Source organism: Falco biarmicus, chromosome 5 (genome assembly GCF_023638135.1).
Source record: "Falco biarmicus isolate bFalBia1 chromosome 5, bFalBia1.pri, whole genome shotgun sequence".
Lineage (NCBI taxonomy): Eukaryota > Metazoa > Chordata > Aves > Falconiformes > Falconidae > Falco > Falco biarmicus.
In genome coordinates this window covers 18828677-18841435 of record NC_079292.1, presented here as the reverse complement: position 1 = coordinate 18841435, position 12759 = coordinate 18828677, and the positions used below count along the sequence as shown (strand labels likewise).

At 37.6% G+C, this 12759-nt stretch overlaps 1 protein-coding gene across 4 annotated transcripts in view; it reads right to left on the bottom strand.

Annotated features, from left to right (window-relative positions):
• Window positions 1-1643: 1643 nt before the first annotated feature.
• The window catches only part of CD36 (CD36 molecule), a 39095-nt gene continuing 27979 nt past the window's right edge, over window positions 1644-12759 (bottom strand). For 3 of the 4 annotated variants that reach the window (XM_056339734.1, XM_056339735.1, XM_056339733.1), the window contains exons 7-14: window positions 12611-12657; window positions 10295-10364; window positions 8454-8641; window positions 7538-7656; window positions 6148-6221; window positions 5270-5324; window positions 4873-5037; window positions 1644-4159 (exon numbers count right to left, since the gene is read on the bottom strand). In XM_056339734.1, coding sequence (XP_056195709.1) covers window positions 4873-5037; window positions 5270-5324; window positions 6148-6221; window positions 7538-7656; window positions 8454-8641; window positions 10295-10364; window positions 12611-12657 — 718 coding nt within the window. In that variant the 3' untranslated portion in view covers window positions 1644-4159. The other variant, XM_056339736.1, reaches the window with a different exon arrangement.

The following is a 12759-nucleotide window of genomic DNA, read 5'->3' as shown; positions in this document are numbered from 1 at the left end:
ACAGAAATTATCAGTGGAGAAATTTGCCTGGAAGCATTCAAATATGTGAGCTTTCTTTTGGGGAAAAATACGAGGCGAAAGTAAGGGCAAAAATGAGACTTTCCCAGTCCTACACACGAATATTCTAGTGGGGCTGAACTTGCAAATATGTTTAAGGTGCATCCTAAACCAAAGTCACATAAAAGAGCACACACACGGCTACATGTAAGTCCTGAATTGTCCACAAATCCTTGGTGTTACACAAGTGATGCTGGGCAAGAAAGAGAGTCCTGAAAAAGATAGGTGTGCCTAGTTACATCAAGCATGTGTTTCGTAAAACACCAATTCACAGAACTCAAGGGAAATCCTGGCCTTAGTGGAACACTCCAGGACATTAATGAGCATAAAAATTTCTGGCTTAGTGCCGCATTCGACAATCTGTCATTCAGCAGACACATAGGGTGTGGGTTTTCTCACACGGCTTTTAAAGTGATGTAATTATTACGGGTGATGTGAACTAGCAGAAGAAACAACACCGAACTTTAGCCACCATTATTTCTGACAGCCTATGCTGAAATGAAGCAGGAGAACTTGTGAAAAACTGTATGCCCTTTGGGTGGCGCCTACTGCAAAGCATTTGGTTTCTTTTCTTACACAGTAGAGCTGAGAAAGGTCCCGGCCTGCTGCTGCCTGGGTGGCCTTTGAGTCCCTAGCTCCTTTGGGTGCTGCTGGGAGGCGGTATGACCACAGAGCATCCGGGATATCTGGCATGTCAAGAGGGGACAGAAAATAAAAAATCAATAACATCTCTTTATAAATGCAGTTTGCATCTGGTAAATGTGTCATTTGCCTTTCTGGTTTTTGGTTTTATATGCCTACTAAAAAAAAAGCTGTAAACATATTTTGTTAGTTATTAAGTTTATTATTTTTTTAATACCGTTGATGTGTACACTCATAAATAAAACAAGTCCTTGCCTAGCCTCACTATTAAAAGAACAGAGAAAACCAAGTTTCTTTCTTTTTCAGGGTATAGTACCATGTTTACATTCCCTCAACAGACACTGGTAGGCTAGGTGGGTAGAACAGGTTTTAGGTAGGGCTTTGAAAGCATTATTTCAGTTAGAAATCAATAGCTGGCACACCTGCTCTGGGGTGTAAGTATGTGGGCTGTTAGATCTTGGGTCAGATCTGATTTTCACCAGTGATTTTCGCCCATAAGGATCTGGGGTGTGTGGGGAACGTGAGGTGCGGGCGTATCCAGGCTCGGCTGCCACCCAACCTGCTGGGCCAGCAGAGCCAGCAAAGGATGATGTAACGTGCTGCTGGATGTGCTAACACCATGCTGCCAACACCTCCACAGGCAGCTGAAAGCAGGTCTCTCTCTGAGCTTGGTTTCCTGGGGCTGTTTTAGAATTTCTTCAGTTTAGACATGCTGGTGGTGCTCAGCTCTGCCCACAGTCTCCTCCTTTTTGTAATCTAGAGCATAAATGTTGTATGTCGCTGGTATTTATAATACATTGTGCGGCAACACTAAAGGTGATAATGCACTTCTAAGCAGCTGTGATGTGCCAGAGTACCATGACCTAACAAGGTTAGCCCCTAAGCTCGCTTAGTCATCAATTTATAAAATCATTGTCTAGAAAAAGAAAACACATCCAAAGTACCAAGAAGATAAACACAAGGACTTTATTATTCAACACTAAAGACTTTATTTACAATTAGACATGAAGATCTGAGAAAAAAGAGTTTCAGCTTTATTTTATTTGCATTGAGTTCATTAACATTTCTAATAAATGTTTATCCTGCACTGTTTGAACAAATGTAAATACTTAACATTAGCCTTAATAACATGAATAACAATAACTGTAACTGATGTTTTGGACAAAATAACTATGAATTATAATTCAAGTGCAGACTAGGTGCTGAACATAGTTTAAAAGTCCAAACCTGCATTAAGGTCAATGAGATTATACATATGAACAAACGTATTTGTGTGCATGAAAAATTGGGCCCTGAGACATTTAAAATCATGGCCTGGTTTGCTGGATTGCTGCTGCTGGATCACCACAGAGCACTAAACAACACTAGTAGAGCAAACACTAACTTGCTGACAATGGACTTGAAGCTAAAAAAAATTAAGCTGAAATGCTAGTGTCAAAAATTACAGGAGCATTGCTGTGGTTCCTTTTGTCAAAAGATCTCCCTGTTAGATTCTGGCTCTAAAGACTAGTTTTATTATAAAAACTTGCTTGAACCACAACAGAGGTGTGCTTGTTTCAGAGAAGAAGGTGACTGAATGACTTTAGCTGTCCTCATACTTTTTTGGCCAGTCCATAGGACTCTAGGTCCTTCAGCTGGGTCAAACTGTCCCCAGACTAATACAGGAACAGAGCATCACATACGACACCAGTAATAATGTAGACACAAGAGAAAGGTCTTGTTTTTCATTAACTAGCAAACATGGTGAGTAATCAAATGCACAGGTGCTCTAAGTGAGAGCAGAGTTTCCCTTGAGGGTCATGCCTCCTTCATGTCTCCTGCCCTGTTACTTTGCATTTCCAGCTCGCAGCTGGAGAAAGAGTGCAGTCATGCACCACACAGACCTTACCTTCAAGAATAATCTCTTAGGATTTCTGTGACTCATCAGCTCTTTTGATAGCTGTACAAGTTTGTTCGCAAGGAGCAGGGGTTTAAAACAACAGCATTTTAGTCTGTTGGGTTTTCCCCTTTATTTGCAAAAAGTGAACACACCTTACTAAAGATAACAAGGCAAAGATACTGTCCTTTACTAGCAAGGCAAACCTTTCTGGTTTAAAGTCCATTGTAGCATTATTTCCAAGCACCAGGCTATGAGAGGCTAGCCATGTTTGGTTTTCCTTTTTCTTTGCAGCTCTTCTTTAAGGGGATAAAAGGTCCAAGAAGAGATCTTAGAAAGTGCTGAACTCTGGCTGTCTTTCTGAATTCAGTGAATCCACAGGGAAGGAAAGACCCCACAACACTCAATATCTGCCCCATTGACTGTCATTTCTAAGATATGGCATACAGATTAGATGAAAAAGTGAATGATTTACGCAGATGGCAGTGTTTGCTATTTGTCTACGGGCTGATGCACTTCATTAAACAAATGGTTATACAAATTTCCTTGTGGCAGATGATTCATCAGTGAAGAATTGGGGCTACCTGTTTTCATTTATGTTCTTCTATAGCAAGGAAGTGGTACCTTCTGGTGTTCAATCAAAATCATTACCTCAGTCTTTCCTATATCTGGAGCATTCTGGAATATTTTCTCTTAACCTCAAAGGTGACATATCAGATCATTCTCTAAGGGAGGCCTTGGGCAAATCGGGGTTTAGGGCAGAGCAGAGGCTGGTGTTTAAGCAAGAGCCAGTAAGTAAAGCACACAGGAGGCAACAGAAAGAGCAGTGGAGCAGCTTGGGAATTAGGGAGTGGTTCAGATAACTAAACAGCTGTGGAGCCAAATGTTGATGAGCTCCATCACCATATGAATGACTGTGTCATGTCCTGTCTGAGCCATCTCCATATAAAATGTATAAACCACGTATTTTAGTAAGTCTTTTTATTAACTTCATGTATAACAGTAACTTTACATAATAAACTTCACATTCAACGCAATTCACATCCCTGAATAGAGGACAGAGAGCAGTTCTGTTGCAGCAACTTCCATTCCTTTAAGGAACAGAAAGAAATATTGCAATGAGAGCATCTAGAGCACAGCATGAGCTCAAAGGTGTTGTCATTCCCAGCCTGTGCTCAGAGACAGAACATCAGCAAATGGCTTTCAATTGTCTTGCACATCCCAGAAGAAAAAAACGTAGCAAGTTGCATAAATGGCAGAAGGTGGACTAAAATCCAGCTGAACTTCAACTTCAGTCTGCTTGAATGTCATTTAAAGTTTGTAACAAAGTTCAAATAATCAGAATTATTTGAAAGCATAGTTTCCATGGTGGCCTCTTTAGTGATGTCAGAAGTGTGGTAGACCTTTGGAAACATCAGCTCATTTGGGTTAGTGAGTTGGTCTTCTCAAAATGGAAAAGCATGTTGAATTGCATAGCATGTGGACTGACTGTGCCTTGAATCATACCTTTTGTCTCTGAATTTTAACATGCTGCTTGGCTGAAATTTCAGTTAAACACTGACTACCTCTGAAGTCTTTTGTTACCTGTAGTGAAATAAAATCAGAATTCAGCATGTGATGAGGTAAGTCTTCATCTTAAAAATGTCATTGCTGCAGCATACTTTTCACCATAACGTCCATGTCTGCACTTCATTTAAATCGCTCAAAATAATGTGTTTGTTTCCCTATATGTCAGGAATATATCCACCACTTGGTTATTGTACTTAGGATGGGAGTATATTTAGTCTTAGTGGGCTAGGTATGTTCAGGAGATGTTTAGACTAACATGTCATGTTAGTCAGTGTTGCATAACTGAAAGACGTGAGAAACCCTATCCAACACTTAATAAAAAAAAAGTCATTTACAGTGGTTTCTCTGAACCCCAGAAAGGAATATGTCCTGGAAAGGCACAGGAATCCACAGCTGTGTGGTCTCTGTCCCAGAGAAGCACTAGAGGGCACTTCTGAACAGTTTAGCATTCTTGGGTTAAATGTCTATTTTCATAAATTCACAACAATCAAGTCTTCTGGTATAGTTCCATGGTACTCTCTCCTGAGTGTGTTAAAAGCATCCTGAAAGATTAAGACTGGGAAGAGAATTTGAAAACATTAGCTAAATTATCTGGATGATTTCCTACAAAACAACTGCTGAATTTTCTGACACTTACAAAACAAGAACATCTAAATACCTCATGATTCTGAACTTGAGACCCTGAGGAAAAGTTACTGCTGAGGACTGAACCATTAGTGCTTACTTACTTATTTTAATTTCTTTGATCTGCATACGAAATAGGAACCCATGAATGCGACGAACAACACAGAACCTCCAATCATTAAGGCCATCTGCAGAACACTCAGCATCTGGACCCGACCGGTGACTTTACTTCTGAACATTTCTGCTTTCTCATCCCCAATAACAGCAGACTGAAACAGTGCAAGAAAAATGTCAGTGAAAGGTAAGTATGTAAGCCCTCACTTGCTGAATATATTCTTGGTGTGTGCAAATCACAGCATGAATTTAATTGTCCAATTTCAGGGCACCAAGACTGAAAAAGCTAGGCGTTTGGATTTTTTTCTCTTTATTTTTTGTTTGGGTTTTTTTGTTTGTTTTGTTTTGTTTAAACATTGAAGATTAATAGACATAAAATATACTAACCTCATTTAGCCAAAGAAGGGGGAAAATATAAGGTTCTTTAACTTTTGATAAAGCTCTGAAATGAGAAAATAAGTACAACATTTTATGTACAGCATTACATGTTACCTTTAGTTTGGTGCATAAGCCCAGTCTCTACTTTTTTTTTCTGCTGTAACTAAATTTCTACTACATTTCTACATTTTCTAACTACACCTTCCAGATTTACCTTTTCTGTGTAGTTTTGGACTGGGGAAAAAAAAAAAAAAAGCCTGCAATTAATAAAAGCCATTTTACATATCATGTAATCATATCTTTCTGTCTAGTCTTCCATATGTGGGTAGTCAGAAAGAAGAAAGGCTGGACACAGCTAGATGGTGGGATGGTCTGAAGATCTGTGTGGTGTTCACCTGCCAGATATACAGGATCCTGAAATGCATGTCTGCACATGTACATTTGGGCTAATGAAGAGAGAAGAAACAGCTAGAGACCCATCAACCATTGTGATAAAATCCACCTAGTGACAGAGCACACATAGATTCTCTCTCTTTCATTTGATTTATTTCAGAAAATACATTTTGCCTTCTAGTTCATTCTCATAGCCCCCATTTGGGTTTTGTAAGAATGTTACTTTTTAAGAACATGTCGCCTTGCAAGCTTCTGTGGGGAAATCAATTGTATGTTAAAATACTTGGGCAGTGCCTTGCACAAGAAGTCTTGCTCTTTTGATGAAATTTATGTTCTCTGAACAGTCATAACTGAAATTTTTGCAAGAAAGAAAAAAGACTTTGGAAAGTTATTTTTATTCCTTCTTTTCTCAGCCATTTCTACCTACTCTTTCATAGACCAATTAGCCTGCTTGAAAAAAGTCTTTAAAAACAAAATAATGAAGTAGTACTTACTCAATTTTTGCTGCAGGCTTCACAAGAAGGTTTACTTGCAGCCTTTTCGCAAATTGTAGCGTAAAACCAGTGATCTAAAACCAGAAAAAACCCCACACATTAATTAAAATTTTTGAATTGGATGCTGAAACCTAGAATATGGACTGTGACAAAAAGCACATTATCCTTAGGTTTTTAAATTTCAATTTATATTACATGTTATAAAATTTTAATGATTCTAAGAGTCTCCCATTTATCACAGAATTTCTGATCTTGTGTCTTTACCATAGTTACTTTAGTCATTTGCAATTAAAACTGAAGGGAAAAAAAGGTTAAAACCACTAAATAATCTGTGAAATGTTCCATATAAAAATATGGTTTGGGGGGGGGGGGGGGGGGGTGTTCTACCAGAATTCAGATAATTTTTCTTTTTCAATAAGAAGTATGTTTAACTTGCATAGGGCTGCAAAGAATAATTTCGTAACAGAACAAAGATATCAAAACAAAGGTCAGATCTTCCCTCCACTTCCTTTTTTTCCCCTCTATCCTCCACAAAAACAAGACAGGGTACGATTCTTGAAAATTTCATATCAGATTTAGGACTTTCTGGTTGACATCTCTTATTTCAAATAAGGTGAAAAAAAGATTTAACTTTAGATCTCCTCTTTGAAGTTACATAGCTTGGTTGTCAAATTATGTGCCTAAAAATATTTTAGTGAGGTATCCTGAATTTTATCTTTTTATCCAAATTCAGAGCAAAATAAAATTTTGGAACCTTAGAATTCATTACACAAGACATAAAAATTTGGTAAATAAAATTAAGAATCCAAATCACTGGAACAGAAGTAGAGGTAAAACTGGAGGCAATCAGAATCAGAGCTGTCATAAATTCATTCAGTTTGGGAGCTCTGTTGGACAATCCACATCACAAAGACTGTATTAGGTCTGTTCTAGAGCAGTATGTTTGGACTTGAAGTAAATTGATCTATATTTATTTAATCTCAGTTAAGATAGTAATTATACAAAAATGGATTGCTATACAAAACAAAAAAAATCCTTAAATATACAAGCAACAGAAGAACTTTCATAGAAAAAAAATTTTCTCAAAGTACTTGAAGGTCATAGAAAAGCTATAGCATACTGCAAAGTTTGCAGAATCTATTTAACCCCCCATTTCCAATAAGGAAAATTCAAAACTTAATTCTGCAAACTTTGAAGGTCATTATGAGACAAATTCTGTTCTAAATTTCCCCTGCTAAAACTATAACACTTTTGTGAACATCTCTTGCAAAAGCAAACATGACACGATTGTATCTTTTGCTTGTCCCTCTGGTAAAAGGCCTACTGTACTACAATTAAATTCGAACATTACAAGTTTACTGAATTACAATTATTAAATATTTGGACTTACAGGTTCTACATCTAGAAACGTCTCATGCTCCTTCTCATTTGGGCTCAGGCCTTCAACATCATGCAATATAGACTCACTTGCATGAAGAAAATGCGGAAGAGAGATAAATACTGGCCTTTCTATTTGAAAAAAAAAAACCTCACTTGAATCATTAAGCCTTATTTCAGTGATCACCTTCTGAGGCGATATTTTCCATTCAAACATAGTTTTTATATAGACACACAATCTTGATAAAAATGCTAATAGTCCCACACCCTGCCCCCACCCCCCAAAAAAAATAAAAATTAAACATTTCAGTGATTCTACTGTCATGAGAAAAATTTGCATGGTGAAATAAATTGTAGTTACAAATCCTGCATGTCTACACTGTGGAGCTGGTAGTGCTCCCAGTTTCATGCTGAGGTGAGGACCCTCTGTCACTGTTTCCCCCCAACTTCATGATCTTGTTTTAATAGAAAGCAAGCCTGAAGAGAACGCATGCTTTCGACTCTGCACCAAATGCAGACTCTGTATATATTTATTTTAGTATATCAATGCTGAACTGGGCCAGTAGTGTCTCTCAGTCTCTGCATGTGCATATAGTTGTGTGTGTGAATTATCACAAATACAAGGACTGTAACTATCTCTGGCTTTTATACAGTGCCCCCTACTTTCCTTTCGATACATGCATTCCTGCAGTTTCAGTATACAAACTAGTATCACCATTTTGTATAGCACTATACAAAATACAGAAATATTATATTCCTTATTCTGGGAAATTAGGCTCCAGAAATGTTAAAGGTCTCACAGGCAATCTGTGGAAGAATTCACAGACAAACACAAATGTCCTGGATCCCTGAGTAACACTTCAGCTACAGGACATGTGCTTTCTCCCCAGTCAAATGGATTGTTTGGTGGCACCGTGTCACTAACGTACTTGCTTTGCAGGCACTAATGTCTAGGACTCCAGCTATTGTGCAGTTCTTTGATATAACTTTATCTTTGCAGAAGCAATAATTATCTTCGACTTCAGCAGGCGATGCAAATGCTTCACGAGGAACTGTGAAACGATAGAGTGTGATTCCCTTCACATCCTGCTTGCCCTGGAAAACCCCATAGATCGACCTGAATATAAAAGAGGAGAAACATGTTTCAGTCATTTGGATTAAAAGTCTGAATTCATGGCAGTACTCCTTAAGGATCCCCCAGCTGGCTGTTTCTTAAAAGAGACAAGTACTCCAGGGAGCCAACGTCTAGGCTTCCTTCACACTGTTCAGCAGTTTGCAGGAGTGTTCCTCTGTAATGGAGAATATTTCACATTCACAAAAGGATGTACAAGCTCAGAGGTCAGCAAAACAATATCCAAAAAAGACAAAAATATTAATAACATTAATAAATAATATACACAAATCTAAAAAATTAATCAAGAGCTCTTTTCCTAAACACTCTTACACCCACCGTTATTATGAAATTTTGGAAAGTTTTTGGACTACAGTACAGATACTTACCAATATAAGTCAGCTCTGTTATAGGTTCTTGCTGAACCGATGATACTAAACTAAGCTTTATGATGCAGGCAACATTCTGCATACAACTTGATTCCATTGCATATGAATCAGAGTACCACTTAAGCTTCTTTTTGCTGATACATTATCAGCTGGTATGGAGATATGGTTGTTACACAGTAATGTAACCAGGGTATCAACATTTTGTATTGCGTCCAAACAAAATAAGGGTTCTGGGTTTTGCAATGTGGGCAGAATCACTTTCCATGACCCCGTTTCCATGACCTTTGGGCACTTATTATTGTTCTTCATTGTTTATTAAATGTGAGAATTAAAAGGCCAGAGATATCTTGCAAACTGTGTGCAACTGATCCAAAGAATTTTATAATTTCTATTCTGCACTGAATCCCTTTTTCTAAGACCTGTGAAATGCTTTCCTGTTTGGGAATACAACTACTTCACACACATACAAATTTAAATTCATGTAAAAACACTGATCTTTAAAAAAAAAAAAAAACAGTCTGCAGATAGCCCACTTTAAACCTAGTTAGAAGGAAGCAACTGTTTCCAGGCAGCAAAATAAATAAAGGGGTTGAATCTCCCAAAGTAAATAGTCTGTGATGCACTTTACATCTTTTAACATTGTTTTCAATGATCCCACTGGAGAACTCAGGGACACTGGATAGCCACAGCAGAAGCAGCAGACTGAAAACCCATCAGTACGGGAAGTATTATATGTTTGTAAATATATAAAAATAAAATCTGTAAAAATATCCTGTGAGAAGAACATTTTAAGTATCTAGTGGATGACAGTAAATCTTGTTCTGCATAGATGAAGTTCTGCAGAAATGCCAAAGCTGGACCTAACTGGCCCCTGCTGTATCTGTTGCCTTCTCAGACCAAGTAAGGCAGGTTCTGGGCTGGCTCCTGATCTAAGAAGTTCAAGACTTTAAACCCTGTGGCCATCGATGTCTTTCATAGATCAGTAACAACTCACCACAGTATCAGATATTCCTGAATTATACACCTGTAACTGGCTGAAGTAAACCACACCTTAAATAGCTTGCTACTTGACATAAACAGAAGCGGTAGAATCAGGTTCTGAATGATGAGCACAGCTCATGAATCTACTTGTGTTAAGGTGACACATTTATGTTGAATTGCCTCAGGAACCTAAGCCCAAGCAGAGCCACTGCTGCTGCCCTCCGAAATGAGAAAGCATCCAGGTGGCACAGGCAGGTGTTATACACACACCAGGAAGGGACCAGCCTACCTGCAAATATCAGAGGAGAAGAAGCGCAGTACCTGATCCTTCTTAACAAATGGTGGGAATGATGCCCCATCTGTGAATGAAATAAAAAAAGACCTTGAAAGCAATTCCACTTAGGAGACATGATTTAACTTCTAGCTCAATACTGAGGTGTTACTTTCCTATAATGCTGTGAAAAAGGTAAACAAAGTGAGTCATTTATGGGGAAAATATTTATGTCAGTTATTGCACAGTGGCAGGCACTCCGCAGCTATGATTGTATTGTTTTTGAAAGCAAACCAAATTATGGCAGCTTTTTTTTTTTGTTTTTTTGGTCACTGTGTGAAGCTATATGATGAAGCCCATTAAAAACAGAGGATACAAAACCCAATCCTGTTTAATATGAATCCCAATAGCTGTTGCCATTGCTTCAAGATTTATGCAGTCTTAAGGCCTTAACGTTTCTAGAGGTGTTTGGTTCGCCTGCAGTTATGGTACTCAGTGTTTACAATAAACACTGAATCTGCCTGTTTAATAATCAGTTCTAAACCTTTATTCACCAAAGCTTCTCAAGCAGACCTCCTTTTTAAGTTGAGATCCTCTCCATAGCTAATGGAGAGAAGGAAGCACATCTAGGTCACAGTCCATCTCATGCCATGGTAGAGATGCAAAATATGTCAGAGGGCCAGAGCTTTGGTGGTGTCTTTCTCCCCACTCTCTATAAAAAGAACACAGCAAGTTCAGATGCATATTTCTGCATTGCAAGCATCCAGAATCTCTGCCATTTTCCAAAAAAAGGTGTTGTAAGAAACCTTTAACCAGTACATTTGTTACTTCTTGGTACAATTTCTGTTTGGTTTCTTAGTCAGCAGCCATAACCAAGGGATTGAAAACATCTATGATATCTTTGAATCTAGTTGGCAAGAACAAGAATTGTAAATTACACACTGCCATTTGCCCACTGCTGACAGAAGCACTTTTTCTTAAAGAAGATTCAAGCTCACCTTAGACACACTATTTCTAAATCTTGGCAGTCTTGGAAGGTTGGCAAATAAGGAGTAATTTTAAGCCCCATACAAGAATACTGCTTAATATTTTTATCCAGATATTTACTTATATGACATGTGCTGTGCTTTGTGGTGTGAAAGCTTACAAGATATGAAGGAAATCTTACACTTACTTACAAGACTTTTTAAACCTGCTGCTTCTCTAAACACATGGTCTCTCCTGAGCAGTCGCACTGAATGCTCTTGTAAAACGTGTGATAACCTTTGCTAACAAGGAAAAGCTCCACATTTTCCCTGTACTGGAGCACTTAGTCTAGTTAGCTGAGTATGTTAATTCCATCAGCTGTGGAAGAAGAAAAAAACAGAAAGCTGATCCTGGGAAAAATGGCTCCATAAGAAAGAAGGAAAGTCCCAGAACCTAAGAAAATATCACCTCTTATAGAATTAATGACATAGTTTAAAAATGAACTAATCTTTCCTGACTCAGAAACTCAGGTTCTTGTGATATATTTGAAATACTTCAAAATAACTTGCCATGTAAAGCAAAATGGAAAAGGAAAAAAAAAAAACCAAAAACCTGCTTGTTTTGATACTCGTTCACTGAAGACCTATAACTCTCCACAAAAGCCTCCACCATGACATCTGCCAGCCTCAGCTCAAGAGATTGTTGTGTCCTCAAAGCAACGCTTTCACTCATCAAAAATAAAAATACCATCTTGAAAAAGTGTATCTTAAACAATTCAACATGCATTCTAAAAGCAAATTCAAAAATATTCCTCTCCAGTTTATTCATCCCAAACTAAATTACTTCTTCTTCCCATGGCCTCCAAACTACCTGTCTGACAGCCTTCTCCTTGTCACCTCAATTTCTTTTCACATCTCAATTAAAAAAAAAAAAAAAATCTGTCTATTCTGGTACATTTAATTTTGTTTTTCAACACTTTAAATGAATGTACATTATTAGAATACAAAGGTAATTTTCAACTGCTATAGCAAAGAAAATGAATTTTAGTTATATTGTACCATAAAGATAATAAGTAGAAACAGAGCTGGATTCTTTTCTTGAGTCTCTTCCACATCTACTCTATCTGAAAAGGATGTGTGTACATGTATATGTAAAATAGCACACATCGACATATTATACTTATTATAATAGATACACACATATGCATGCATAGTAGCAATATGTATACAATCATATTTATATAGACATTTAATATAAAGAATACGGAACTGTCAAAGCCCAGGGCAATTAACCTAAATGTTGTTTCTCATTATTACCTTGTAATATCAAGAAATGTGTGGAAGTTTTAAAAAGCTTTAATAGGCTTACCTGTGCCATTAACCAAATCACAGTGACCTTCCCAGTATGAAAGATTCCTTTAAAATAAAAAAAAAAAAGTCATGCTGCACGTAGTATATTACACAATGTAATCCATTTAATTACCTGTATTGCTAAATATAACTGCTCCAGTATAAGCC